Source organism: Vidua macroura, chromosome 21 (assembly GCF_024509145.1).
Source record: "Vidua macroura isolate BioBank_ID:100142 chromosome 21, ASM2450914v1, whole genome shotgun sequence".
Taxonomy (NCBI): Eukaryota; Metazoa; Chordata; class Aves; order Passeriformes; family Viduidae; genus Vidua; species Vidua macroura.
The window spans coordinates 4,095,252-4,122,555 of NC_071591.1; the positions used below are offsets into that span (position 1 = coordinate 4,095,252).

Below are 27,304 nucleotides of genomic sequence, written 5' to 3' on the forward strand. Positions count from 1 at the left end.
CGCCGCGGCGGGAACGTCCCGTGAGGCGGGAGGGGCGAGCGGGGCGGGGAGAGACCGGGAGAGAAGCTGGGAAGTCAGCGGAGAGCGAGGCGGTGAGGCGGGACTAGGTTGTGCGGCGGAGGGATCCGAGGGGCGAAGCGCTGTGATGGGAGGGGGAGGCAGGGCCAAGATGGCGGCGCCCTGTGGGCCGGAGGAGCCCGGAGTGGTAAACAGCTGAGGGGAGGAGAGGGCGAGGTGAGTGCGCCGGGCCGCCCCCCGCCGCCACCGCCGCGGCGACACCGGGGACGGCCGCGGGGACGGAGAGGAGGAGGCAGAGCAGAGAGATGAGCGGCGAAGCAGGGAGAAAGGGCTGGGGGAGGAGGCGGCAGGAGAAAGGGAAGGGGTCGGGGGGATGGGGAAGGCGGGGGGTTGATGTTCCCCCTGCGTCCCCTTTCCTGCCTCCCTCTGTCCCCTTTCCTTCCTTCCAGACAAACTTGCTCCGGGGTGCCTCTCCTCCCCCCCCCCCAACCCCGTCCCCCCCACAGGGTCCCCCCACCAGCCAAAGCGCCCTTTTAATTCTGTGCTTTTTATCGAAAAAGGCTCAGCACCCCCACTGCAAAGGCTGAGTGGCGATTTCCAGGTTTCTCCTGCCTTGGTTACTTTCTGAGGAGGTTCCCTTGTCCGGGGTTGGGCTTTAAATAAAGCAGTTGTTAAAGTCTGTCCTCTCGGTGAGGAAGGTTTTTCTCATTTCCTTGCTCCTGGGTAGGTAATGTGAAGTCAGGATGTTGTTTACTTCTACAATAAAACATTTTGCTTCCTGTTATCACAAAGAACTTGGGAGGCTGCAGTTCTGAAGTTTTCACCCTTTGTTTGCTATGGATGCAGCCTCTGTCATTGTTTTATCAGTTTGGGCAGAGCTTCTCTCCTTGCTCTTCGGGGTTGGGGTTTTTTTAACGAGTCTCTTACAAGGCAATGAGTGAAAGGAAGAACGTGCCTTAAAGGAATGTATGATTCAAAACCCGTGGAAATGACCCAGAAACCAGGATCAGGTTTTGTGTGCAGAACTCTTTCCAGAGCTGCTGTTTCCAGAGAACCTTCCAGTGGGTGCTAATGCAGGTTTTCATTCTTTGTGTGGCCTGATCCTGCAGTTTCCTGACATTAACTTCTGGGGATAGTTGTTGGAAATCTGTCAGAATCGAAGCACTACTGAAGTGATCCCATTAGGTGAAAAAAAATTCCTCTTCAATTTACGTGTATGAACAACAGGAAAGTAAATCTGTGAAAACTCTGGAAGTTCTAATAATCAGTGCAAACCTTGGGAATCTATCTGTCTGCTGTTGTCTTTGCTGAGCAGCAGTCAGGTACTCTGCTTATCAGAAGCAGCTATACCACACTGAAGTTTAAAATAAAATCAGGGGCTTAAAATCCCCTACTCAGTGAAAACCCTTCTTGCTTTGTTTTGGTTTGTTCATTTGTTCTGGTTTTTTAGCAGCCCAGTTCACCCAGGACTACATTTGTGGGGAATTGCAGGGACTCACACCGATGAAAATATAGTCAGAATATCTAATAAGTCATGAGATAAGGTTTAATTAAAATGATTTTATCTCTGGCTGTGTTTAATCCTGACACCTTAACTCTTTGTTACCTTGATGGTGACTAAAAAAGTGGCAGTATTAATGGATTCCCATGTGAGATACACTGGCCAACTGCAGATGTTTTGGTGTTTGGACAAATATTTGTCTTCAGTAACTATTTGTAGTTTAAAATGAATGCTGGCTCTATTTGCAGCTGGACTGCTGGCCTGTTGACTTGTCCTGATTCCTGAAATTCTTCCAACTGCCAGGCACCTTCTTGTCAGCCCTGTCAGGAGCTGGGGATGTGATTCAGCCTCTGTGCAAACTGAGTGGCCTGGAACACATGCATGGTGCAAAACCACAAAAATATCTTTGGAATAGATACCTTTTCATTTCTTAGGAAGAAATCCTTCCCTGTGAGGGTGGGGAGGCCCTGGCACAGGCTGTCCAGAGAAGCTGTGGCTGCCCCTGGATCCCTGGCAGTGCCCAAGGCCAGGCTGGATGGAGCTTGGAGCAGCCTGGGACAGTGGAAGGTGTCCCTGCCCATGGCAGGGCTGGCACTGGATGAGCTTTAAGGTCCTTTCCAACCCAAACCATTCTGGGATTCTTCAATAATAAGCACTTTGCAGTGGTGGAAGCAGGGGAGGGCACCAGATTTTGTGGCAAGTTTCAGACAGGTGTGTATTTTAAGAATGTTGCAGCTTAGTGTGTGGTATTACATGTTCGTGTAGTTTAATAAACATCATGAGGACAAGTAATGATGTTTCCTTTCTTAGGATAAGCATTTCTTTGAGTAGCAGATTAAGATCCAGAGTAAAGTTCTTGCAGTGGTGAATTGCTGTCACTTTCCTGGGCATTATTCATGTTTTGTTTTTACTTTACAGTTACACATCATTTGCTGTTGTTCTGTGTAATGTTGGGTTTAATTCCTGGAGCAGTTAAAATGCCTTGATGAGTACATTAGATAGGTTGCAGTGGTTTCAAGGTTTACTGAATTGCTGCCTAACTCTGTGAATATTTTAAAAGGTTCCTCTTGGGGGCAGAAAAAAAATGCTGCAGAGATTTAGGAGTCTCAGTCCTTAGTGCCAAGTTTAGAGCTCCCTGATCACCTGTTTGAAGTTAAAAAGATTCCTTAGTTGGACTGACTTTCTGTGTGTAGTGTTAATTAAATTGTTCTAGAAAGCAAGGGCTTGTTCTTATTTATTTATTTATTTGCTATTAATATATGCAGTTGTGTGTGAGGAATTGCAGTAATTCCCTGACTGCCTTTCGTGGCTGGCTGGTTAGCCTGGCTTCTGCCAGAGGGTGAAGTGACAGCCCTTCCATGTTTGGGCTTTTTATGGCATGGATTGCTTTTAAACAGTTTCCCTCTGACAGAAATGTGATGAGTAGCAATTAGCAATAGTCTATTAGCACAGCATAGAGTCCAAAGAATCTTAAATATTGCTGAATATGATTTTCTCTCTTTGTTTGGGCTTGCCGGGTTTTTTTGATATTCCTGTTCCCATGTCAGTTAAGCACCTGTAACAGAGTAGAGGAGAATGTGTATAATATCAAGTTATAACTATAAATAATGATCTAATTTAGTTATGGAATCTAGTATCAGATCTTAATATAACCAGGAAAATATTTACTATTAGAAGAAGCCAGCCACCTTCATTCTTTAAAGATGAATAAATAAATTAAATTGATTGTATTGCCAGTTGTAGTGATCAGTTTGAAATGAGGTTTAGAGTGTTTAGAGGTATTATTTCTGGATTGTGAAAAAGGGAATTATCAGCTGCTTGCTTTCCTGTGCCACCAGTGGTTTTTCTCCCTGCTGGAACTTTTCATTCATTGCTTATGTCACTTATATAATGGCAATGTTCAGTTTAACTGTGAGGGTAATGTAAGATTGGGCATGGTTAAGAAGCATAAAATGGGCTTCAGTTTTTTGTGTGGTGAAAGGGAGGGGGTTAGGCTTAATCCTTTCATGACCAACATTTCAAAGATGTGAGTGAAAAGGGCTGCTGTGTTGTCAATCTGAATTTTTCTTTGAGCACAATTGCTGTAAAATCCTTCTGTCCTCGTTCATGGCTTTTGCCAGAGCAATACCTGGGGATGTGACCTGACCCTACCTGCAATAGAAATCAGATGGAAAAGTGAAAATCTGGAGGTTCTGGTCCTGTGGTGCTAAAGTCCCCTTTCCTCTTGGGGCAGAGGGGGCAATGACAATTTATTGGCACACCCTAAATGTAACTTCTGCTTAATGAGGAGAGTAAAATGCCGCTGTTGATCCCCCTCCCCCAGAGTAGGTGCTCCTGGTGTGTGAATTTGGGTGTTGTCACAGCAAAGGCCGAGGGTGTGTTTGTGGTGTGACCCCTCCTCCCCACCCCTGCGAGCAGCATAACTGGCACTACCAGCTGCTTTTTCATTTGGCTTGGGATAAAAATACACTGAACAGAAGAACATCTTCTCTTGACAGAAATACTTAGAGAAGTCATAATCTTTGGGAATACTCTGCTGTCTCTTTCTCTGCTTAGCCTTTTCCAATGAATATTTCTACAGTCTCTCCCTTTGTCTCTAGTTTGTAGCTTAAACTGTTTCGTGTTGTTAAATTAGCTACTGAAAAAAAAAAATTAGACTTGGTTCTTGGCTTGTTGGCTTCTCCTTTTCCTTCTCTAAGATGGCTCCAAAGCTGTATTGGTACTTTAATACTTTTTTACTAAGTATATCTTAAAGAATGCTCTCGAGTATAAGTGCTGTGGGTGTGATATTTTTCAGTGAGATCAAAATGCTGCATTTTAAAAGGTATTTAAACTGTATTTTTTCTATGCTTTACTAACCAAGTACTTTGGATCTTTTGTATAAAACTAGTTTTAAAAGTTCGTGAAGAGTCAGTGACTCAAATCACATGGAAAACTTACTTGTTTTAATCCTATTAGTTGCAGGAATGGCTGCAAGGATGTGGAAATTCTTCTGATGAGGGAATGATTGCAATATCTGGGGATGGAAGCATTAGAGAGGCTCATCTTGTAACTGTGTATTTGAGCAGAAAGCCGTGCTGGTGATGTGCTACTGTAAAGGTGTCAGGATGTCCTGTTCACAGCACCAGTATCAATTCCAGATACAAAATACCCTCATAGTCAGTGGCTGTTTCACAAGGTGATGGGAGCCCCTTAACCTGGCCTGTGCTTATGTACAAGATTTGAAAATCACATCACAAATTCCTGGTGGGACTGTGATAAATCACACTGACACCACGGAGCTGAACTTCATCTGCCAGAACACGGCCTTTTCTGACTAAAAGCCTGTTGCCTGTAAACTACTTACTCAGCTGCCTTTGCCTGAAAAAAGTGTGACATGATTTAAGACTATTGCTGGAATTTCCTGGCTTCTTCATTTGTGTTGGGCACAGATTTGGAGCATCTCAGTCTTCCTTAGAATTTAAAATGACAAATGACTTCACCTTGAGAAAGCTGTGATTTGCTTTTTTAAAGTTGTGGCCATTTGTGTACAGTGGGGTGACAACATTGACTGGTTTGTTGTAACTTTACATAAACTTCCACCTCATGAGATACCTGTGTGTAACATTGCCCCATTTTCAGTTGTGCTTTGAAATACTTTTATTAATATTTTGAATGCTTTTGGAGTGGAGACTGCTCTACTTTAAAGAGCTCCAATGCACGATTGAAAAGTTGAAATAAACGCTGCTGGATTTATTGGCACAAGGTCACTCCAGCCATCTGTTTTAGTCAGGGAGCTTGGGAAAAGATCCGTTACCTACATGTGTGGTGTTATCAGTGGCTGAGCTCCCCTTATCAGCCTCGCCCTTATCTGATGGCAGGATTTGTGGATGCCAGCACAGTGGCACGAAGTGTGAAATCCTCTTACCTACTCAACATTTAACCAGGGTTTTCCCCATCAGTCTGCAGAACCTGACTTCCAGAACGCATCCAAAATGTGTTTTATGATTTCACCAGGCTGCAGATTTTCCTCTGGCAGTATCAGAATCAGTGAAACTGCTGTTGAGGGTTTTACTGGTGTGACAAAGATCTGGTCCAATATAATGGTATTGCTCAAGGAAAATAAGAAAAAAAAATCACACTTTTCATGGTATAGGATGGGAATCAAAGAGAAGAGAGTTGACAAGGTTTTTATGGGGTAAAAAAGCAGAGACTCATGTTTCTGCTGCTTTAACTCTTAAAACAGGTTTTGCTTGCAGTTGCTCTGGGGGTGTGGCCATGAATCTCTTTTGTTAACAATACTTTAAACAACTAAGTCATGTTGCTTAGGAAGCTGGTGAATTTGTTGCTTAACCATAGCTGAGACTGTGTCCTGATAGAACCTGGGGGACAGCAAGGCCTGTTTGAAAGATGTGTTCTCAGAAATGAAGGAATGGTTTCCTTGGAGTGAGCTGCTTCCCCATACAATGTTGCAAATGCAGTCATTGAGTCAATTCAATATTATAATGATTACTAGAAATGGAACAAGCAGTTGATTTCCTCAAAATGACTAACACGGTGGAAGGCTGACTTCTTAGATTGCACGGATGTGTGGCTTTAAACCTTTTGAAAGGATGGTGTCACTCTCTGAGCATTGTTTGTCTTCTAAACAGCAAGTGCTTTGAGGAAGGAGTTGAAGCTTGGGAGTCTGCACAATATAGGGAAAAAAAAACAACAAAAAACCCCAAACCAAAATCTTAAACCACAACAAATGCCAGCTCTGATTTTATGAGAAGCATAGAACCATTCTACTTTCAGTAGAAAGCAACTTCCCTCACCCCAAGTCTCTATTCTATTATTATCCAAGTCTTGCTCACACTACCAGCCAGTTTTAAGTCTGCAGGTTTAGCATTTTGCCAGCATTAGACTAGAAAGGAAATAGCCTTTAAATCTAAACACTTCAGTGATCAGACTCTGCTGGCTGCTTGTACATGACCTGGAGTTTCATTTGGACTATTCAGTTATGATCATTGAAAACCGAGGGTGAGGGGTTTTGTGTTCTGCAGTGGTGATTGCTGCAATGCTCCAGCCCGTTTGTTGCTACTGAAATGCCAGTTGGGAGTGTGGTGCCATATTATCACCTTTGAATTTGCAATCAGTGCCAGGTTAAGTAAGCTGATGTCTGGTGGCACTAAGAAAAGTGACCTTGGGCAGTTCTGCAACTGCAGAGTGATATGTTGCAAATGACAAAGTTTACTGGTGGACACATTAACTCCTGCTGTCCAGTGACTTTGTTAAACATAATATTCAAGAAAGTAATATGTATATAGGTAATTATAGCATTATCATTTAAAACAGAGCAGTGATCTGTGGTCCTTGGCTAATGCCTAAAAATGTTTTGAATAGAATTTAAAGGTTTAAATTAATTACTGTATGTTCAGAATAGAGAAGAATCCTTTCTGTGTAAGATTCTACCTGCCATAAATAAAACTTTAGCAGCTTTTGAAGGGTCACAGTACAAAACCATGGTCTTGTGAAAACCATCTAGTTTGAAGTAATTGCACAGCTTAACCTGTGGACAGCTCTGGAAAGGGCAACTGCAGCACCATTTGGTGTTTTTCAGACTGAGGGCTGACTTCTCATGCAGGGAGTGCACAACTCTTGTGTTCTGTGTAAAAAACTTAGTGATGTTCTGAACATATACCTGGTGTGATAAGGAAGAAATAACTTGTGCCTTTTCTTAACCTCTTTCTGGTTTTTCTTTATTAGTGATCATGAAAGGTGTGTGGCTGACAGCATTGCAGACAGAAGCTCAGCTCATCCACAGAACAGGTGCTGTAAACACAACTGCAGTAGAAAAACAATTTTGTGTGTAAACTTGGTATGTGTCAGTCTTGCGTAAACTTGGTATGTGTCATGGGGGAAGTGAAAAATGTATTCTAGCTTGGAGTGGGAGGGAAGAAGAAACCCTACTGATTATATGAGGTGTGATCTAAAATCAGATTTGTTCTTCCACTGGGAAAGGTTTGGTATAGGATTCTTCTGGATGAAATAAAAACTTATTCATTTTGTGGTAGGTAGGTCAGTGTGACACCTGAACCCCTCTGGTGCTGGTACATGGGAAGAAGCCATTTTAAAAGCCTGACATGGCTTAGATTTGCTCCCACTTAGCCCTGTGCAGTTGTTACCTGCACACTGTTGCATTTAATGCTTTATGCAGTTTTTGCACTGCAGAGTTTGTGATCACAAATCACATGAGTGAAGTCAAAGTGTGTTGTGCTGCTCAGGCTGCCCAGGAGCAGCAGCTGCAGCAGCCCTGCTTAAGTTTCCCAACAGCTGCAGCCTGGCCACGTTGCAAAGTCTTAGAGCCCAAATCTCTCTTGAGTGCAACTATGCAGAGCCCAGGGCAGTGAATTCCTGACCTGGTCACAGGAGTGGAGAAGGATCTGGTGGTGTGTATTTTCTCCAGCTTTTAGTCTTATGCAAAGAACTGGAAAGGTGGTTTGAGGAGGAGTTGCTGTAAGAACTCAGGAATGGAGGGATTCCAGGCAGCTTTTTGCATTTTATTCAAAACTTTCAGTTTACTGACCTGGAGAGCAGATTAAAAAAATGTGGTAAGAGAGTGCTCGGACAGTGTAGATACTGAGGTCTTCTGCAAAACAGATTAATGTCCTTGTGAAAAACACGAAGAAAACCCTGCTTGTGACTCATTGGCTTTTTGGAAACTCTTGCAGCTTTTATTGCAGGTGTGGAAACCCTCACAATCCTCTCAGTGTTAAATGGGCACTTGCATGGAAAAGAAATAGGAGAGATGAGAGGTTTTATATGGAAAGGGAAAAAGTTCACTCATCTGCTGTCTCTTCTCTCCTAGTCTGGTAGAAAGACACCAATGAAGAACTTCCTGAAGTTTTAACCTCCACATTCATGTCAGTACGTGCATCATGGCACAGCAAGGAAATGTTGGTGAGCTCCTCTCAATGCTGGATTCTCCAATTCTGGGTGTCCTGGAAGATATAACAGCTGCATTCAAAGATAATCTCAGTTGTGGTATGTATCCTTTTGTGTAGTTTTGGGAAGGGTTTTGCTTTCACATCAATAAAGGTAGAATGATGTGGGATGTTTTTTTCTATCAAACACTGTCTTTGCAAATGCAGCTTGAAAGAAACTCTTGATATTTGGGTTTGAAATTGCTTTAAGGATAGAGGCTTCTCTTCAGTCCATTTTGCTTAATGGCATGGCTCCTGGAAGGTCTGTTACATAATTGTTAAAACACTATTACAAGATGACTGGCTTTTCCTGAGGCAGAGCCTCAAATGTGATGAGACTTTCTTTGTGAGGTATATCTAGAAGGATTTGGGTGTCACCCACATTATGGAAACCAGTGGGATTTTGTTAATTAAAAGAATAAAAAAAAAAAAGAAAAAATCCTAGTCCCAAACAAATAACAGACTCAGACTTTGTGAAAAGTGATTGCTGCTGTTGAGGCATCACTTGTGCTGACAGAGCCTTTTCAGAGCATGAGAGCATTGCCAGTGTCCTTGTCCCTGAAATTGCTCTCCTTTATCTGCTGAAGGGAGAGAACATCAAGTCACTCCTGAACACTTTACTGGGTAATGCACTCTTGCAGCTCAGCTACCTTTGGGGTTTTATGGTTAGACAGGAATTGTTGGTTGTTAAAAAACCTGGTTCCTTTCCCTGAGCTGAATGCAATCACTTGAATGGTTTGGAACCAGGAAATATAGTTGAGAGGTCTCATTTTCCCAAAGGTCTGCTAAACACCAAGGACTGCTTTAGGTTAGAAATTGTGTAATAGTTGCTGAAAAGTTCTGCAATGTCCTTGTAGGAAGTGCTTCATTTTTAGTGTATTGAGAATGTTTTTGGGTTTTTCCCTTGCTGTCCCCAAACTGACAGACCGTGGGCCTATGCTTGTCAACAACCTGGTGGACTATTACTTGGAAACCAATTCTCAGCAGGCACTGCATATTCTGTCCACTCTGCAAGAGCCTCATGACAAGGTAAAAAAAATCTTGTTATGGCAGATTTTAGCCTGGTATTGAAGCAGCCTTTAAATAGCATCCGTTAAAACTCTAGGGGTTCCACTCTGGAGTAGAATTAGCTTGCTGTAGAGATGTAGTATCTCTGTAGTAAGAGTAGTTTAAGCTTTAAGAAAAACTTCTGAGGTCTCTGTTTCTAAGAGTTGCTTAAACTGACCCAATTAAGCAAAGAACCTCTATAAAGGAAAGGGTTTGGAGGATTAATGTTGTCCCTTTACAGTGCTCCTGCTGCAGGATGTGTTAGCCTAAAACAAATTGGGTATTTTGAGAGCAAGCAAGGATTTTAAACAGGTTGGAAATGGCACTGTAAATTGGCTGCTGCCCAGATTTTTTTTTTATTATTTACTTATAAACATTTCAAAGTGCAGTGACTGCTTCTAGCCTGTATAGTTTGCATTTGTCTACCAATAGTCTCAAAGTTATTGCAGAGTTCTATTTCCTCTGGGATCTTGTATATTTGTAAAATATATTTGTAAAATGCCCATAGTTTCCATATTGACAAACTGCTGAGTATAGACTGGTGAAAAAGAGTATAGAGCAGTTAAACATAAGTACCTTTCTTTTTCTACCACTCTCTGCAAAATCCTTTGTCAGCATCTACTGGACAAAATTAATGATTATATGGGCAAAGCTGCTACTCGTTTACCCACCCTCTCTCTGCTGGGACATGTGATAAGACGACAACCATCTTGGAAACACAAACTTTCTCAAGCACCTCTCCTGCTTTCATTACTTAAATGTCTCAAGGTAAGAACTGTCAGGGCTGTCTATAAAACACCTGATGTAAACTTGCATACAGATGCAAGGCTTTGATTCCTGTTTTGATGTCATTTAGTTAAGCCACAGTGCTGTTAATATCATCTGGATACTCTGTGCTGATGCTGTTATTGCTGACAATCTTGTTTCTAAAAGCCACTGTCACTGTGAGTTAGGAATGTTTATTAAAACTTTCCTGAAATAAGTTAAAGACAAGAGGGCCCTTGGTGAGGATGGTGGATATCTTGAATGTGAACCTAATGAGAAATACAGTAACTTCCCACTGGTGCAGTTTGAATTTGTGTGTCCTCTACTTGCAGTGTAGATGGGCCATGCAATGGACTATTCCCAGGTGAAATTATCTTGGAATTAGCAGACTTTCCCTTCTTAGCTACTGACATGCTGGATTACAAGGAGGTAGCTGTTCCCCCAAGCTTTGTGGGTTTTTTTCCCTCATCTGCAGATTGATCAGGTATAATACTGTACAGCACTGTACCAGTGAATAAGGAATGAAAAGGGCTTTGAGACCTAGAATGCATTGTCAGTAATGGAATTAATTATGATGGTGAAGTATCCACATTAGTCATGAAGTCACATTTAAATGCACGATGCAGTCAAGCACTCTTCAAAACAAAACCACCACAAATTTGTAACTGCCAAAGGAGCAGCTCCAGCTGCTGTTACTGGAACTCCTGTCGTGCCTGCCAAGATCTGTTGAACTTTGCAGTGTGACTGAGGGAGGAATGAAGTGTGTCAGAAAGCTGCTGGGAGTAGGACAGAGATGTGGAAGTTCTGGGGATGTGGACAGAGGGTAGGGATGGACAGGAAATGTGCCCTGATAGGTTGTGTGTGACTGAGGGAGAGTAGAGGCTGTAGACACACCGAGGAGGATAAATCCCTAAAAACTGACTGAATGGCTCCTGGGAGATACCCAGAGAGCTCAGGAGCACCTGCCCACAGCCTGACCAGTGCTTTGTGAACCCTGTGCTGACAAAGCACAGGAGCTGCCAAGGAAAATGTGCATTAAACTGAGGAAGCAAGGAAGGGGTTTGAACATTTTCTGTGTCCTTTCTTAAAATCTGATTCTCTCTTCCTGCTTCATCCAGCCAAAGGTCTGTACTGCCACATCCCTTTCTTGTGGAACAAGCCAAGGTGTTCTAGTCATTGTTTGAATTACTGCTGGGTGAAATTTCCAGCAGCCAGGTTTAGTAGAAATGCTTCTGACCCCTGTGCTGGTAACTGGACAACACCCTTGAACACCCTGATCAGATCTGCAGTTTCTGAGCCTCTGAATGCCGTGTGTGTTTAGCTCTGGGAAGGAAGGAAGGTGGCACATAAGATGCTTCACATACCAGTAATTGTTTTTACTCAGCTGTGGAACTGTGATGATGTTCCCTTTTTAACTAAGCCAGGTGTTTATACAGAAAAGCAGCAGAGTAGGAGCAAGAATCCCAAATCTGTTTTTTCTTCAATTGTTCTTTATGAAAAAACTCAATCTTGGATCATTAAGTTCTGGTAGGTTTCAGAGGGACTGTTTCAAATAGAGAACTTTTTCCATGATGATGATTCAATGTTCACTTCATCCTTGGAAAAAATTAAATTCAACACATTTAACTAATGCAGGTTTTTTCCCTTCTTGCAGACTGACACAGATGTAGTAGTACTCACCACAGGTGTCCTAGTGCTAATAACCATGTTGCCAATGATTCCTCAGTCTGGCAAACAGTACCTTCATGATTTCTTTGGTATCTTTGGGCGTCTCTCAGCCTGGTGCTTGCAGAATCCAGGTGAGATTTCAACTTTGTTGCATGCAGTTGTGGTCTGCAGTATCCTTCTGACTGGTGTGCAGTTGGTGAGCACATTGTTTTGTGAGACTCTTAGTGGTCTGAGATTATTTAAACACAGAAAATAATGTGTTAAGCCCGCAAGCTGTTCTGTTCTTTAAGAGCATGGGGGAGTTCTTTCCTCAGAATTTAGAAGCCTCTTAGAATCTTCCATTTGGTGCTGCTACTGCATGAAATCTCACTGAATCAAAGTACTGCCCTGATGACAGTGAAAAACAGATTGATCTTAATGGAGAGAGAAGGGAAAATGCTGATGTTTCAGGCAGATTCTGGGGAATTTGATATTCCCAGATATAAATGTGGGGGGAGGAAAGAAGCAACATATATAAGAGTTTATTTTAAATAATAGTTATGAAGGTTGATAAAACTGGTTTTCTCAGAGCCCTGGCTTTGCTGAATTTGTTCTCAGGGGTCTGATGTCTTAACACCAGCAGTGTCTGGGAGTGTGGTTCATGGCTGAATGGACAAATGCTGTGTTAAGCACATAGAGCTGCTGTTTAGAGAGCCATTCTGCATTAAAAGTAGGATAGGAACTTCTGAAGTGAATTCTAAGATTTGTCTGTTGTGATTGCTTTTGGTGCCTACAAGCTTTTAGTTTTTAACCTTTTGAAGTGAAACAAACCTTAGTTTCCTTTTTTAATCATTCAGTCAGTCTTACTCAGGCTCACTACCTAGAGGAGTTTCAGGTTTTAACTTGAATAAAAGCAAAGCTGTGCTTTGAGAATGACAGCACACTGGTTGGAATTAGTGGTCCTTATCTTAATTTCTGGGTTTGTTGTGAGCTGATGACTAAGTGTTGCTTGTTTTCTGAGAAGACTTCACAGTTTCAATAGGGACTATTTGTACCTCAGAAGACTTGTTCCAGTTAACATTTCAAATTTAAAAGTACTTTGTTTGCATTCTTAGAACTTTTGTTCTCTTCTCCAATGTAAGAAAAAATATTCTAACTACTTTTTCCAGGTCATGTGGCAGAGATTTATCTTGTCCATCTTCATGCCAGCGTTTATTCCCTCTTTCATCGTCTTTATGGAATGTATCCTTGCAATTTTGTCTCCTTTCTGCGCTCTCACTATAGTATGAAGGAAAACCTGGAGACCTTTGAAGAAGTAGTCAAGGTAAAATGCTGCTCATTTGTGTATTATCTGAGGCAAGGAATTTATAGCTATATATTCTGATTTAATACAATTAATTTGCCAGTTCAGCTGAGGGCTGTTTGACAAAACCGTATAAAAATGAGCGATTTGACTGAAAGCTCAGTTGGGATCAACTCTTGAAGCTGTGTATCACAGCTGTGAAGCTGTGATGATGTGTATTGACCTTATCTGTTAAATGTAACTTTCTGAACTATTGGCATCAGTAGTTTGCTCATCACCTTTGTGTGGTTTAGTAAAATCCAAAGGTGCTGCACTGATAACAAGTCCTTCTCCTTCCCCCCAGCCAATGATGGAACATGTGCGTATTCATCCAGAGTTAGTGACTGGATCCAAGGACCATGAACTGGACCCACGAAGGTATTATATGTTCTCTCTGCTATTAGGAAAGGCTCAAATTGAGCAGCTTTCTGTGGAGTTATTTCAGAAGGTTGCAGCAAAACCTTTTCTGTCAGCATTAGTTTGTGTGGGGGTGTTTTGCCACCCAGATTTGTAGGTGCACCAGGTAAACATGTAGACTTTCCTCATCCCAGCTTACAGCTGGATGAACAAGCAGAAACTGTTGTGAAAGGTCATTAACAACAGTGTTGGGGTTCTAAATTCATTTTGTGTCTGGGATGGCATCTGTCTTCTACTTTTCTTTATCTTATTTTTATGACTTAATGATCAAACATCCTCATAAAGATTTAAAACAGTTTTCCTATAATTAATAAAGTGAAACTGCCAGAGATGCTTCATTGGCTGAAGGTTTGGGTCATATTCCTTGGGTTTCTTGAAGTATTTGATGGGATTTAAGTGTTTAAAATGGCTTCAGTGTGTCTTGTTTTGGTACCTAGATATTGGTTCATTTAACAGATCAGTTCTTTTAACAGGTATGTGTTAACATTATCAGCTGTATTAGTTTTCTTTAGCAATAGGCTCATTTGCCTGCAGCAGCACCACTTGCTGCTTTTCTCTTGTCTCCACAGGCCCAGCCACTGAAGAGGAGAATTTGACTCTTGTTGCTGCACAGTAGTGCTCTTGCCCTGCTTTTCAGAGCCACTAGGAAATCACTCCTAACTGGGAACCCATTGAATGTCACAATGCTCAATTTTGCAGGGGGGAGGGTGGCACCACTCAGGAACACAATTGGCACAAACCTTCCAGTGGAAGCCTTCTCTTGGTATCTTGGACAGAGAGTATTTTACTTTCCAAAGCAAGCCAGCCTTTCATAGACAGCCTTCTGGGCTTTCTCTTCTTTACAGAGAACTTCCATCTCCTGAAATATTGGACAGTTCTAATCTGGCTGTTTAATTTAGTGAGAAATAGTTCTCAGGATGAAGGAGGTAGCAATAGTAAAAAACATTCCCCAAACTTGGGGGGAAAAACACAGATCTGAAACTGGCATTGCAGACAGTGTTTGCTTAAATAACACAGATTCCCTCACTGCTGGCATGTCTAAATTTTGACTACCAACATCTGAGTGTAGTTGAGCTGATTTCTACAGCTGCTGAAGCTCAGGATCAACCAAGTCTTCGTATGCTGTTCCTCCTTTCCAGAGTGCTCCATGGCAGACCTTTATGGATCTCTGTGTCAAAGCTGTTTGTCTCCTCTTTGAGACCCCCTCTCACAAGTCATCTGGTTGCAATTTCTGTCTGGTGCCTTGTTCCAGTTTGGCTGGGAGCATGCAAAGCTGCCTGGAACAAATGAGCCATCCTACAAGCCAATTCCTCCTATCTCCAGGAACTCTTGTTTTTAACAATAATTGACTAACTTACTCTTTTGGATCCAAAAACTGTCTGCAGGTGGAAAAGGCTAGAAACTCATGATGTTGTGATAGAATGTGCCAAAATCTCCCTGGACCCTGCAGAAGCCTCCTATGAAGATGGTTATTACTCTGTGTCTCGGAAACTCTGCACAAGCTTAAAACATCATCAAACTGACCCCAGTGCCAGCTCTTACATTGACACACAGAGCAGCTATGGTAAGACCTGCCTGATGGCTAATCAATACCCAATTGCTGGAGAAGAACTGGCCCTAGAGCAAAACACCCCATCTCACTGATTTATCCCATTTAAAGTCTTGATTCTTAGGCACCAGGAAATAAACCATCATTAAAAAAATAAATACATAGATATATTTTCTATATGCAGACATACAGCGTGTTCTCAACATTGTCTTTTCATCCCCTGTCCTCCCTACCCCAAAACAACCAAAAAAAAAAAAAAAAAGCTATAGTATAATGTACTCAATAGATATTTTCTTGGGCTGGAAGAAAAATCTCTAGCTACAAATGTGCATGTTGAATGGATTTGAAATGCTTTGATTAAAAGCCTTTAAGTCCCAGCCAGAAGAATCATGGGTTTGTATTTGATGTGTTGGATGCTTTGGAATTTTGATTTTCTCTTTTATTTAACTTCCAGGGACTTCTACCCCATATTCCACTCCTCGGCTAACACTATCACAAATGTCAGGGCAGCTACCTCAGATTCTGAGCCCACAGTCCACGAGGCTGTCAACTGAGCCACAGCAGGTAAAGCAGAAGATGAAGCCCAGCAAGTTTTCATTCTTTGCACTTTCATAGTTTCTTGTGCCAGTCTTAAAAATCCATGGTTTTGAGCTGTGCTGTGAATTCTTCAGAAGTTGGTGTTCGTTTCACATTTAATCTCTGCCTGATTTCCTGTGTGAAGACCTGGATCCAGGTGCCTCACATGTTCCTTTTCTGAGCTCTGCTGTGTTTTACTCTGTGCACAGGTCACCATCTGGAGCCCTTCTGCAGTGTGTGGTATGACCACACCACCAACGTCCCCCGGCATTGTCCCATCAGAGTCATCCCAGTCTGCACCACAACCCTACAGCAAAGCTTTTGGCACATCTGGTACGTGCTGCATTTTGGAATTAGGCCTTCAAGGTTTGTTGTTCTGGAAATTCTGGCTGTAAATTTTACTGGCAGTTTTTAAATGGGAATGCCACATCATGCCAGTTGATAGGCTTGAGTGATTCTCCTGTGAACTGAGTATCTCGCCTAGAGCAGTGCTGATGCAAAGTGAGAGGAAATTTGTGAATTCAGTGCCAAAGTCTGAAACAACTTTTGTGAAACTGCACTTTTGTATTGATGAACAGTTGAAAGAGATTTAAGAAGTAAATGCTGTGAAGTGGTGTTTAAATGTACAATTCTTCACATACAATGTTCAGCTGAAAGGAGGAAGTGGGAGCCTGCTGAGAGAACTTGTGCTCCTTTTCAGCAGGGGGGAAAGGAACACCTTTGGGAACACCAGCCACATCTCCTCCTCCACCCTGCACTTCAGATGACTTTGTGCATGTTTCACTCCCTTCAGCTGCTGCCACACCTCCTAAAAAGGTATTACAAAATTCTTCTGCTGAACTAATCTGTTTTTTTTTTTTCATTGACTTGCCTTAATGCAGTGACCTTAACTGAGAAAGAAAAATCAGAGTAGGTGGTTTATTAAAAAATTTTGCATTTCACTGCAAAAACTCTTCTAAGTGTAGACAACTATTGCCACTTCCAACTGCACAGTTGCCAATGAAAACTAAGGCAGTTAATGTGTTCTGGGTTTCTTTTGTTTTCCAGGAGGACAAACCAGATTCTGGGAGGCCTTTACTGTACCGACAGCAAAATGTCACAAACAGCGATAAATCATTGGGTAAACTCCATTTTCCTCTCCCCATTACTACAACCTATTGTAAACAACTCCAGTTTTTATTGACACTTGTTCCAATTCCCAAACACTTTTCCACAGTTTTTTTTTTCCCCCTGAGTTCTTTGTAGTTCCAGGATCCTGCCTCAACCTGTGATTCAACTTAAAACACTCTTGTGATGCTTCTGATTTCAATTTAACTATTCATGTTCAACTTGAGATTTTTTTTTTTTACCTTGCTCTCCTGCATATTTAAAAAATACAAATATAAGCTGAAGGCTGAAAAGGGATATCTATTTTTATAAAAGTTGATTCTTTGAGGGTGATTATTAGAAGCAGCAAGTTGTATATTGAATTGTGCTTCAGCAAGTTATCCTCACATGTCTGGATCAAACTGTAAGGCTGCACATAAGGATAGATATGATGCTCCCTCTTAAAGACCTCTGGAAAAACTTTGTTTTCTATCTACAATTATATTGCTGTACTTGAACCTATTTTAAAGTCCTGTGGAATACTGAAATCAGTAGGTTGAGGAACTCAACTTTTAGTAGGTAAATGTAGATTCCATTTTCCATTCTCTGTCATCTACCTCTGTGACAGCTGTAGAAAGGGATTTTGGAATTGTATTTGAGACTTCTGTGCTGTGAGTCTTAACCATCTTCAAAGTGGGCATGATAGTGAAATCTAAAGCTGGTTTTCCATGGTAGTTGTGTAGTACCACTGGAATCTGAATATTCTGAATTCCAAGTTATGAGCAGGCAAAGTTTTTCACTGAGTTCCTGATCTGTGACTGAGCTGCACATGAGATTTCTATCCTGCAGTGTGTATCCCACAGCTGCTGTCTCAGTTTTGATCAGTAGCCACATATTGGCAAGCTCGTATTACATCAGATTGCTAAACTTCCTTTTTTCAGGCAGGTGCTGTGTCCTTGAGCCAGCTCAGAAGCTAAAGGGGAGGTTAATGCTAATGTGGAAGTAGAGCAGTCACAGTGCACAGGAGCCACCTTATTTTATTTATTTAATGGGTTAAATTGCAAACAGCACAACCTTCCTCGCAGAGGTTGTGCAATAGCAAATGTTAAGTTTACAGAATTACATTTTGGGATCAGAACTGACCTGTGACTGATTTCTTACTGATCCCTGTTTTCCATGTGGAATGGAACAGGAGTCAGATACCTTCCTCCTCTGAGGAAGCATCTGAAGGAAGGATAAGCTTTTATTCTGAGGACCTTGCAGCAGTAAGACTTGTGTTTTGTGCTGTGCTAAGGCTGGAGAGAACAGCACCTGTACAACTAACTTTTTGTTTTCTGTTTTTTTTCAGACATACCAAGTAGTAAAAGTTCAGTAACCTTAAGTGATCTTCCAGAGTTTTTAGGTGGGTTGTCGTTTGAAGATAGCGCTGAGAAGGACAGAGAGGAAGGTAATGTCTGCTCTCCTTACCTACATCTTAGCTAAGGAAATGTTTGTCCTGTTGAAATACAGATGCATCATGGTGCTCTCCCTCTCCTCAGATGCAATATCTAAAGAGATCTCCGAGATCACCACCGATGCTGAACACATGGTGCCTAGAGGAGGATTTGACTCCCCGTTTTACCGCACAAACGAAAGTCTGTCCGGCTCTCAGAAGAAGACCCACTCAGCAGCCTCCAGTGTTCAGGGACACAGTCAGAACTCTGAGCCTTTAACATCTCTGGACAAGTCTGGGCCTGAGGGTGCACGGGAAACACCCAAACAAACGTTTACTCCCATAGACAAGCCCTGTGGAGGCCCTGGGGAAAGCCCTGCTGGGAACAGGGAAGGAACCTCTGGGGAGCCGAGTATTCTCACTCCCAGCCCTTGTAAAGTACCAGCACAAAGGAGAGTGGTGTTTGGGAGTGGGCAGCCTCCCCTCTATGAGCACCTCTTTGAGGTTGCATTACCAAAGACTGCCTACCTCTTTGTTGGCAAGAAGACTGAGGAGCTGCTAAAGAAAGCCAAGGGAACCCAGGATGAAGACTGTATGTCCTCGACTTCTCCCGTGGAAGTGCTGGACAGGCTGATTCAGCAAGGAGCAGATGCACACACTAAGGAGCTGAACAAGTAGGTGACTGAAACTCTTACTTTGCAGACTTTATTGTTACTCTTTTTTGTGTTGGCTTAATTTTAAGCCGTGCTGAAAAAGCAGCTGCACAGTCCCTCCCTAATCTTTTTATACCAACTGACCTTAATTGTACTTTTACCAGGCTATAAGCTCTTTTGAGGTGAACGTTCCATTTTTTTACTTAAACTTACCTGTTAATGCTGCATTTTCTTTTTTTCAGATTGTCTCTGCCAAGCAAATCTGCTGACTGGACTCACTTTGGAGGTGAGGAGATTTCTCATGTTTTGGCAATCTGTTTCTCTATTATTAGACTTGTTTAAACAATGACCTGCATACTTTTTGCTTGTGGGTTTTTAACTAATGCTGCAGAAGGATGATGCCCTCCACTAAGTTATGGTTTATCTGCTTAGCAAATAGCTGTGTTCCAGAGAGATGAGCTGCTTTTTTCATCTTTGAAAAGTGCAAAATTCTAGACACTTCTGCTTTTGACAATTTCAGCCTTGCTAAGCTTCAGAGTGTTGCTGGTCATCTGACAGATTCTTGCACCTTCTCACTGCTGATTCAATCTAAAACTGATGGTTTTTATGGTTATTTATGGGTGTGTCTTAGTTTTGTGCTCTGAGGCTTCTGTGGTGATGGTGGCTTGGCTTTTTTTTCCTTAATCAAAGGAGCAATCCATTTGAGGCATATATCCATTGCTTTGGGAAAAATGTTTATGATTTTTGTGTTGGAGATCAAATAAAGCAGAGAGTGCAGCTCAGTAACCTCTTCTTTGTCTCACTGCAGGTTCTCCCCCCTCGGATGAGATTCACACCCTGAGGAACCAGCTGCTTCTGCTGCACAACCAGCTGCTGTACGAGCGCTTCAAGAGGCAGCAGCACGCGCTGCGCAACCGCCGGCTCCTGCGCAAAGTCATCAAAGCCACGGCTCTGGAGGAGCACAATGCTGCCATGGTGAGCAGGGACGCAGCTCCACCAGTGGCTGGGACACACTGGTGCTGCTAAAAGTGCAGCTGCAGGCTGGTGTCTTTTGGTGCCACTCAATTAACAAAGAAACCTCATTTGTCGCTTTATTGAAGTGGATGTTTGAGGAGTGACTCACGCACTGTCATTAATGTCGGTAGTTTGTAGTTGGCTGCAGGCAGCTGAATCCTTCATGCACTTGCCTTTGGATAGTGGTAAAGACTTCCCTGTGAGTGGAGTGGATGTTCACTGCCTGGCTAAACACCTTGTTGCATATTTGATAAAGTATTGTCCCTTTGCTCCTCAGATGAGGACTAATAGCAAAAGCTTTGGAAACTCAAGTGTTGTTTTCCAGAGGTGCTCACTGTGATAGAATTTGAAGATATAAGTACACTGAACAATGTCTCAGTACAGATTTAAGTGTGTTTCATAATATATTTTCATGTTATAACTAATTCCATCAACAGTTTCACCTGATAATTAACTATAAGAGCCAAAAATAAACTTCCAAGTAGGTTTTGGAAGATGAACTGTTACTTCAGCTATGGGGCCCAAGTCCCTGTTGCAAGCATGAGAGGCAGTGGAAAATAGCCTATTGCTCATTCATGCTTTGAATGTGGCTGTGAGTTTTCAGCCTGTCCACTCTTATCACCATTTCATCTCCTTTTCAGCCAAAACCAAGCCAAGCCCCAACAGCTTTGAGAACATGCTCTGTATAAAATGTTGTGTGTGTGGAAAAGTGTTTTCCTGCATTGCTGGTAATGGCAGCTTTGCTTGGCTGAGCATAGATGTCCTAGCTGCTAAGTAGGAGTCTTGTCTGATGCCTCGTGTGGGATTCTTAACAGAAAGATCAGCTGAAACTGCAGGAAAAGGAGATCCAGGCCTTGAAACTGAGTCTGCAGAAAGAACAGGCAAGGTACCACCAGTTTCAGGAGGAACATGATAATATTGTGGCTCAGCTTCACAGCCAGATCCGACAGCTGCAGCACGACCGGGAGGAATTCTACAACCAGAGCCAGGAATTGCAGGTATGAAGCATCAACAAATTTGTTGTCTATTTAATGGTTTTAAAAATAACCTTCTTTGTAACAAGGCATGAAATACCTGAGAGAAAGCTGCACATTTTTATTAGAAATATTGTCCTGATTCAGAATAAGACAGTGCATAATTGAAAGTGCTTAATTTAATATCATCCTTTTATAGTTCTGTTTTGTCCTGTCTTCAGCTTGGAAATGGGAAAAGGCAGGTTCTTAGCTGGTTTGGAGGGGTCAGTATAACTTGATTTTCAGTGCTGGGCGTTTACAGCCTCCCAGCTCTGTGCCCTTGCTGTCCTTAGTGAAGTTTCAGAACCCTGAGTGATTTTTTTTTTTTGTCACTTGAACAGACCAAGCTGGAAGACTGCAGGAACATGATAGCAGATCTGAGGTTAGAGTTAAAGAAGGCAAACAACAAGGTGTGTCACACTGAATTGCTGCTTAGCCAAGTTTCTCAAAAGGTAAGAAAAGTCAGTGTTCCCAGGGTTCCTTTGTGTCTTGCTGATAATTTTTTATCTGATAGTTTTCATCAGGTGCTTTTTCTTTCTTGGACTCAAAGAAGCCTGTGCTGAGCTCCATAGAGTGTGATACTAATTACATAAAAACAACACAGAAAAACGTATTTTGATGAAGAAACTCTAAACTCTGTTAAAGGGCTTCTGAAACTTCTTATTTTGGCTTTTTCCACAGCAGGGATTTGCAGATTGAGCATTATGAATTTGTATTAAAACTCTGCTAAATCTTGACAACTGAGAGATATTGTTTATATCATAAGTTGAATGGAAATGAGAAGTTCTTTATGAAAACAATTCATTTAACACTTAACTACCTATGTAGCATTGTATCTTAGCCTTTGTTTCCTTTCTCCATAAAAATACCCTGTGAACACAGTGCCTGTCAGCTGTGACTCTCCTGACCTGTTCATCCCAATGTTGGATTCTGTTCCATTTCCCTTCCCAGCTTTCCAACAGTGAATCGGTGCAACAGCAGATGGAGTTCTTGAACAGGCAGCTGCTGGTTCTTGGGGAGGTCAATGAGCTGTACCTGGAGCAGCTGCAGCACAAGCACACAGACACTACAAAGGTACCAGTGCAGAGGACTTTTGGGGAGACCTCCCTTGAGGTCATCATCCAGCAGTTCCCAGAAGGAAAGGCTTTGTAACTTAATAGACTCTGTGTTCTGAAATTGATTTTCAGGGATTTGATTGTATGTTTGATCTTCTGTTCAGATGTTTTGTGCCCTGTGGGTTTGAGGAATATCTTCAGTGTCCCTTCTGAAAGCTAAGAAGGGGTTGTTGGGGTACACCTGGGGTCTGTTTTAGCCAACTGATGTAAATTCTTAGCAATTTCTTTTCCAAAAGCCAAGACACTACTGTGCTCAAATGTAACTGACAGCAGATTGTTGGTAAGATAATGCAGGGTAGTAGTGCCAGAATTTGTGGAAAGATCTTAACAAGGATTTTATGGGTTTTGGTGAGGTGTAACTTCAAAACGAGCATCTCAGCCTTCCCACTCAGTCGTTTTCCTTTTAAAAGTTAACAGTAACTTCACTGAAACTTCTGTGGTTCATATGGTTTTACTTCCTGACTTCAAAGAAACCTTTTTCTAATTAGAAGCAAGTAAATTGCACAACAATATAACTGTTCCTGCGTGAGAGCACGTAATTAAAGAAGGTGAATAATACACTGAAAAAAGTCTTCTACTGGTATTTAATGAAGGTCATGTTGGAAAAATGGATTTAAAATAGAGTTTGTCTACTCTAATCCAGTGCAGAACTGGCAAGAGTGCTTTGATGAAAAGAGGTTTTCATAAGGAACATTAATGTGCTAATAAATTCCAGCGATGTGTAGTTATTTTAATAGTGTACATCCTCAGCAGGGCTGGTTTTCTATATCTGTTTTTAGAAATGCTGCTTTTATTCTGGCTTGCTTTAAAATGTGCCTATTTATAACATCAGAAACATGTCTAAACACCAATAAAAATAACAGAGGATCAAATTAGACTTTACCATTGTGTTGTTTGCTTCGAGGAGGTTGAAATGTTGCACGCTGCTTATCAGAAAGAACTGGAGAAAGCAAAGTTGTGTGTTCAGCAGCAAAGCCAAAGGCTCGATGCTTCCCAGAAAAGGATAGCTGAACTGGAATCTCAGCTTGCAAAAAAGGACCACCTCTTCCTGGAGCAAAAGAAATACCTGGAAGATGTTAAAATCCAAGCAAGGTAGGGGCTTCCTATGTAACATTTTAGCTGTGCTTTGACAGATGCACTGTCACAGCTGAGGCAGATTCTGGAGATTTTGGACATTGTGGTTTCTCTCTTTTCTCAGGGGTCAGCTGCAGGCAGTAGAAAGCAGGTACAAGGCCCAGAAAAAAATCACCCAGGCATTTGAGCTGGAGATCTTGGATCTGTTTGGGCGGCTGGAGAAGAGCAGCCTACTGAAAAAACTTGAAGATGATAAAACAGAAGCAGCTGAAGCAGCAGAAGAAAGGTGAGGCTGGTGGTGTGAAAGCAGGACCCGTGTGGGATTATTGTCAGGTTTGGACTTAAAAACAGTGGATGTTGCAAAGCTGAGTGTGTGACACATTGGTTACCCCATCTCTCCTGCTTTGCCCCAGAACTGCGAAAGGAAACCTGTTGAAGTACATTCCCAGAGGCAGAAAGGGAAAGTAATCAAAGTAATCTGCCCTGGCCAGCATTTGTCCCTCCACTGTTTAATTACTGTGATTTCATTGACACTGTGTCCTCTCTCTTCCCCAAGCAGGCTGGATTGTGGTAATGAAGATACAGCAGGACACAGTGAAGAAACAATGGGTAGAAATGGAGAGACCAAACCTCCCAGCACCCGAGGCAGCAGTAGCAGTAAGGGGGGCAGCAGCAGCGAGCTCTCCACCCCAGAAAAACCCCAGAACCAGAGGCTGAGCAGTCGTTGGGAGACATCCGTGCTGCTGGAGCCCTCAACTACTGTCCCACTGACTGTAGGTTCACTCCCCAGCTCCAAGAGCTTCCTTGGAATGAAGGCACGAGAATTATTTCGCAACAAGAGTGAGAGCCAGTGTGATGAGGAGGGGGTCACCATCAACAGGCTCTCTGATGCCCTAAAGACTGAACTGTGTAAAGATCCAAGCATGGAGTCAAAGGTCCCTCCAAGCCCCGAAAACCTCTCGCCTAAGCTCCAGGAAAGCAGTGTTGGACAGCTTCATATCATGGACTACAATGAAACTCATCATGACCACAGTTAAAGAGGAAGATAGTCAATCAGTGTTATTTTCATATTCTTGGCATAGAACAGGAGGCGTGAGTGCAAGTTTAACTAAAAGCTTTTATGTTTCTTTGGTCTGAGCAGTGGCTCATGCAGCGGAGCAGGATCGATGGCCAGGAACGGAAGGAGGCTGCTGAATGAATGCAAAGTGGATTTTGGGGTCTGGAATTGAAAATGCCCAGCCTAACTCTTGCTTCTTTCTCAAATTCAATCCTTAGCAGCGTGTACTAATTTGAAGGGACAACTGTTAGCATTTGCAAGTATTATTTTCCCTTTCTCCCTGCCCCCAGTTGAGTGGCTGCGTTTATGAACTTGAGTGCAATATGAGGCCAAATTAACATTTGTGAGTTTACTCTGAATGCTTTGTATTTCTTTGCAAGCTTCCCATTTAGAGCAGTTGGTTGTGCTGCCTGTCCAGGTGACTTCGGTTCCTTTCATCCTGGAAAGAAGCAGCACTAGGATTTCCAGTGCATTCTCTATTTTTGCCTGTCCACTGCCCCACATCCCTCAGAGCCCAACCTTCATTAAGTTGGAGTCTGGATACCCAAATGTTTAAAGAACATTGTACCTCTGCAAATTATTCATTCACCCTAATTCATGATCATTGTTTATATTGTCCTTAACATTTCCTGAGAAGTTACATTTGAACAGACAAAAAGGAACTGGAGCTTGTAATGCAGAAGAGACCGTAAATGCTGAAGACTTGTTAAAACACCAGCTTCACATCTTCTTGGTGTTTGAAATGTTTGCCTGATTGACCTCACACTGGTTCCTATGAGAAAGCAGTTGGGGTGGGAGAAGAGGGAAGAGGAAGCTTTACTCAAGTAGGGAGAGGATGCAGAACATGGAGGTAGAATTTCAAGCTTATGAAATCTGCAGAGGAGGATTTGCTTCTCTAATCAGGGAAATGTGCTGCCTCACCCTCCTTCCTTTGTTTCTGGTTTGAACAAGACCACCATGTTTTGAGTCAAAGAAATTGGCTTCATTCTTCCTGACAATGCCTTTTCAGGCTTGCCTTGGAGAACACGTGAGTGCTCTCCTACTCAGATTGCAGCACATTTTTGAGTTCAGCAGTGTCAGTTTGGCTCTAGGTCTCTCCCCTTCACCCTCATCCTGCTTCTTTAGATGACAAGGCTGAGGAGGAACCCTGCTCACACTGAAATCAGAATCCTGGCGTGAAGCCTTTTGGTGTTAATCATGTTTTAAGTCAATTATGAGCCTTCTATGAAGGAGGATTGTGGGATCAGGGCTTGCCAGTGGTCAGACTCAATCTCCTTCGTGACAGAACAGGGCCTGCTGTTAGGAAGGCAGTGCTTGTTTTAAATGTCCCACGTGGCTGGGTTCAGGTGTACTCAGATGGTTCAGGCTTCACAGTTCCCCTGCATCACTCGTGGCCTCTTCTCCTAAACATTCTGTGGGTGGCAGCTGCTGTTTAAGAACCACCTCACACAGAAATCAAGTCCAAGCACACTTGCATTTGTAGTTCAAATCCCTTCTTAGCCGGGGTGGGAATGAGGCTGTCAGAGCAGCTCAGCTCATTCCTGACAGGGCTCATCCTCCCATTCCCACCTCCTCCGAAACTCCAAGGTCTGAATACATTTCTGCCTGTCTTAAATTATTCTCCGTGTCCTTTCAGTTGGTCAGTCCGAACTCTGAGAGTAGAGGTGAACTTCAGTGGTTGTGTCAAAGCTGACTCTGCATGGAGTAGAGAGTAGAGAGTTGGTTGTAAGTGGCAGCCTGGTTTTGTCGGCGTCTTTAGGCTTTCTCAGACGTAGTGGTAGCAAACGTGGTAGCGCGTGTTTCGGTAAGATTTGGAGCTTTCCTGCCCCTTCCCCACTGGATCCCAGCCCGGGGACTGAACGGTTTGCACACAAAGGGCCTGATGGGCCAGCTCAGCTGGGAATGTTGGAGGAGCTCGTTCCCATCCTGCTCTGCCGAGCCCGGGTCTGGCGTTCCCAGGAGAGGCAGGTTTTGTGTCAGTCACAAAAATGCCCTGGCAGCAACGCAAGCTCTTTGATAAGGTGGCTTTTTTTCTTCTTTTAAACAGGATTTTAGCACCAGGATAGTAATGGAAACCACTTTAGGTTTGTTTATGGACCACAAAGATTATGGAGGAACAAATTTTTCAATTTTCTTTCCTAAGTCTAAAAATCATGGATCTGCTGTATGTAGTTAACTTGCAGTTTGTTTGAAGGGGTCCCATCAGTGAAGTGGAAACAGATTTTTTTAACTGACTGCTTTTAGTTAAATCTAAAATTGCTGTCTTTGTCAAGTTAATCTGTTCCCTGCCTCGCTCTTTGTAAGCATGTTAAACAATCCACATTAAATGCCATAAATATGAAATACAAGGAAATGGTACAATCGTAAGCTAAAGAGAATTTAAACCAAAAGGAGGTTTTGCTGTCCTTATTAGAATGTTCTAAAATGTCAAGGCAGTTGCTTGTGTTTAACTGTGAACAAATAAAATGTATTGTTTTGCACTACTCTGTGTTAAATTCCCTGCCAGACGTTTTTGGGACCAAAGACATGGGAGTTCAGTGTCCAAACATCTTCCCAGATGGGACAGTCCAGAGCAGGTCAGGGCTGCTGCCCCTTTGCACAGGAATCACCATTAGAAGTTCATTTTTCTGCATGGAGCCAAAGCCTTTTTTCATTCTGTGACAAACAAACTCACCAAGAACGTGCCACTGTAATCCATAAATGAACTGCAAACAGTTCAGTGCTGCAAGTCTGCGGGTGAGCTTCTGCATGGCCTTGCTCCTGCAGGCCAGGACTGCACAGTGATTAGAGAAATTAATAGCTGGAAATGTCAGAGCCTTGTTTGCAAAGCTGGGGCTGCTGTCAGGAGTTGGCTCTGTCTGTGCTTTTCCCTTCCATGCAGTGCATACACGAGGACATTTCCTCAGAGCATGAGGAATTTTGGGGCCACTTTGTTCTAGTGAGGTAAGGTTGTTCTCGTTTGGCTTTTTTTCCCAGACTGACACTTTCTCACTGGTTCTGGTCTTTCATTGGTTTTTGTTTGTGTTTTTTGTTTTTTTTTTTTTTTTTTTTTTT

The 27,304-nt window shown here is 42.5% G+C and overlaps 1 protein-coding gene across 9 annotated transcripts; it reads left to right on the forward strand.

Annotated features, from left to right (window-relative positions):
* On the forward strand, positions 1 to 26,733 carry TSC1 (TSC complex subunit 1). 9 transcript variants are annotated; one of them, XM_053996198.1, is made up of 23 exons: positions 1 to 107; positions 7,247 to 7,309; positions 8,349 to 8,524; positions 9,389 to 9,492; positions 10,126 to 10,278; positions 11,930 to 12,074; positions 13,092 to 13,246; positions 13,569 to 13,642; positions 15,067 to 15,245; positions 15,685 to 15,794; positions 16,016 to 16,139; positions 16,507 to 16,622; positions 16,854 to 16,926; positions 18,241 to 18,339; positions 18,431 to 18,998; positions 19,220 to 19,263; positions 19,786 to 19,952; positions 20,807 to 20,989; positions 21,346 to 21,456; positions 21,956 to 22,078; positions 23,024 to 23,211; positions 23,318 to 23,479; positions 23,750 to 26,733. In XM_053996198.1, exons 3-23 carry the CDS (start codon positions 8,419 to 8,421, stop codon positions 24,228 to 24,230), a joined length of 3,465 nt encoding a protein of 1,154 aa, XP_053852173.1. In that variant the 5' UTR covers positions 1 to 107; positions 7,247 to 7,309; positions 8,349 to 8,418; the 3' UTR covers positions 24,231 to 26,733. The 9 variants fall into 9 exon arrangements, with proteins under 9 accessions (XP_053852173.1, XP_053852172.1, XP_053852174.1 ...); XM_053996197.1 differs by having other exon boundaries at positions 1 to 92; XM_053996196.1 differs by lacking the exon at positions 1 to 107 and adding an exon at positions 130 to 234.
* The last annotated feature ends 571 nt before the right edge of the window (positions 26,734 to 27,304 follow it).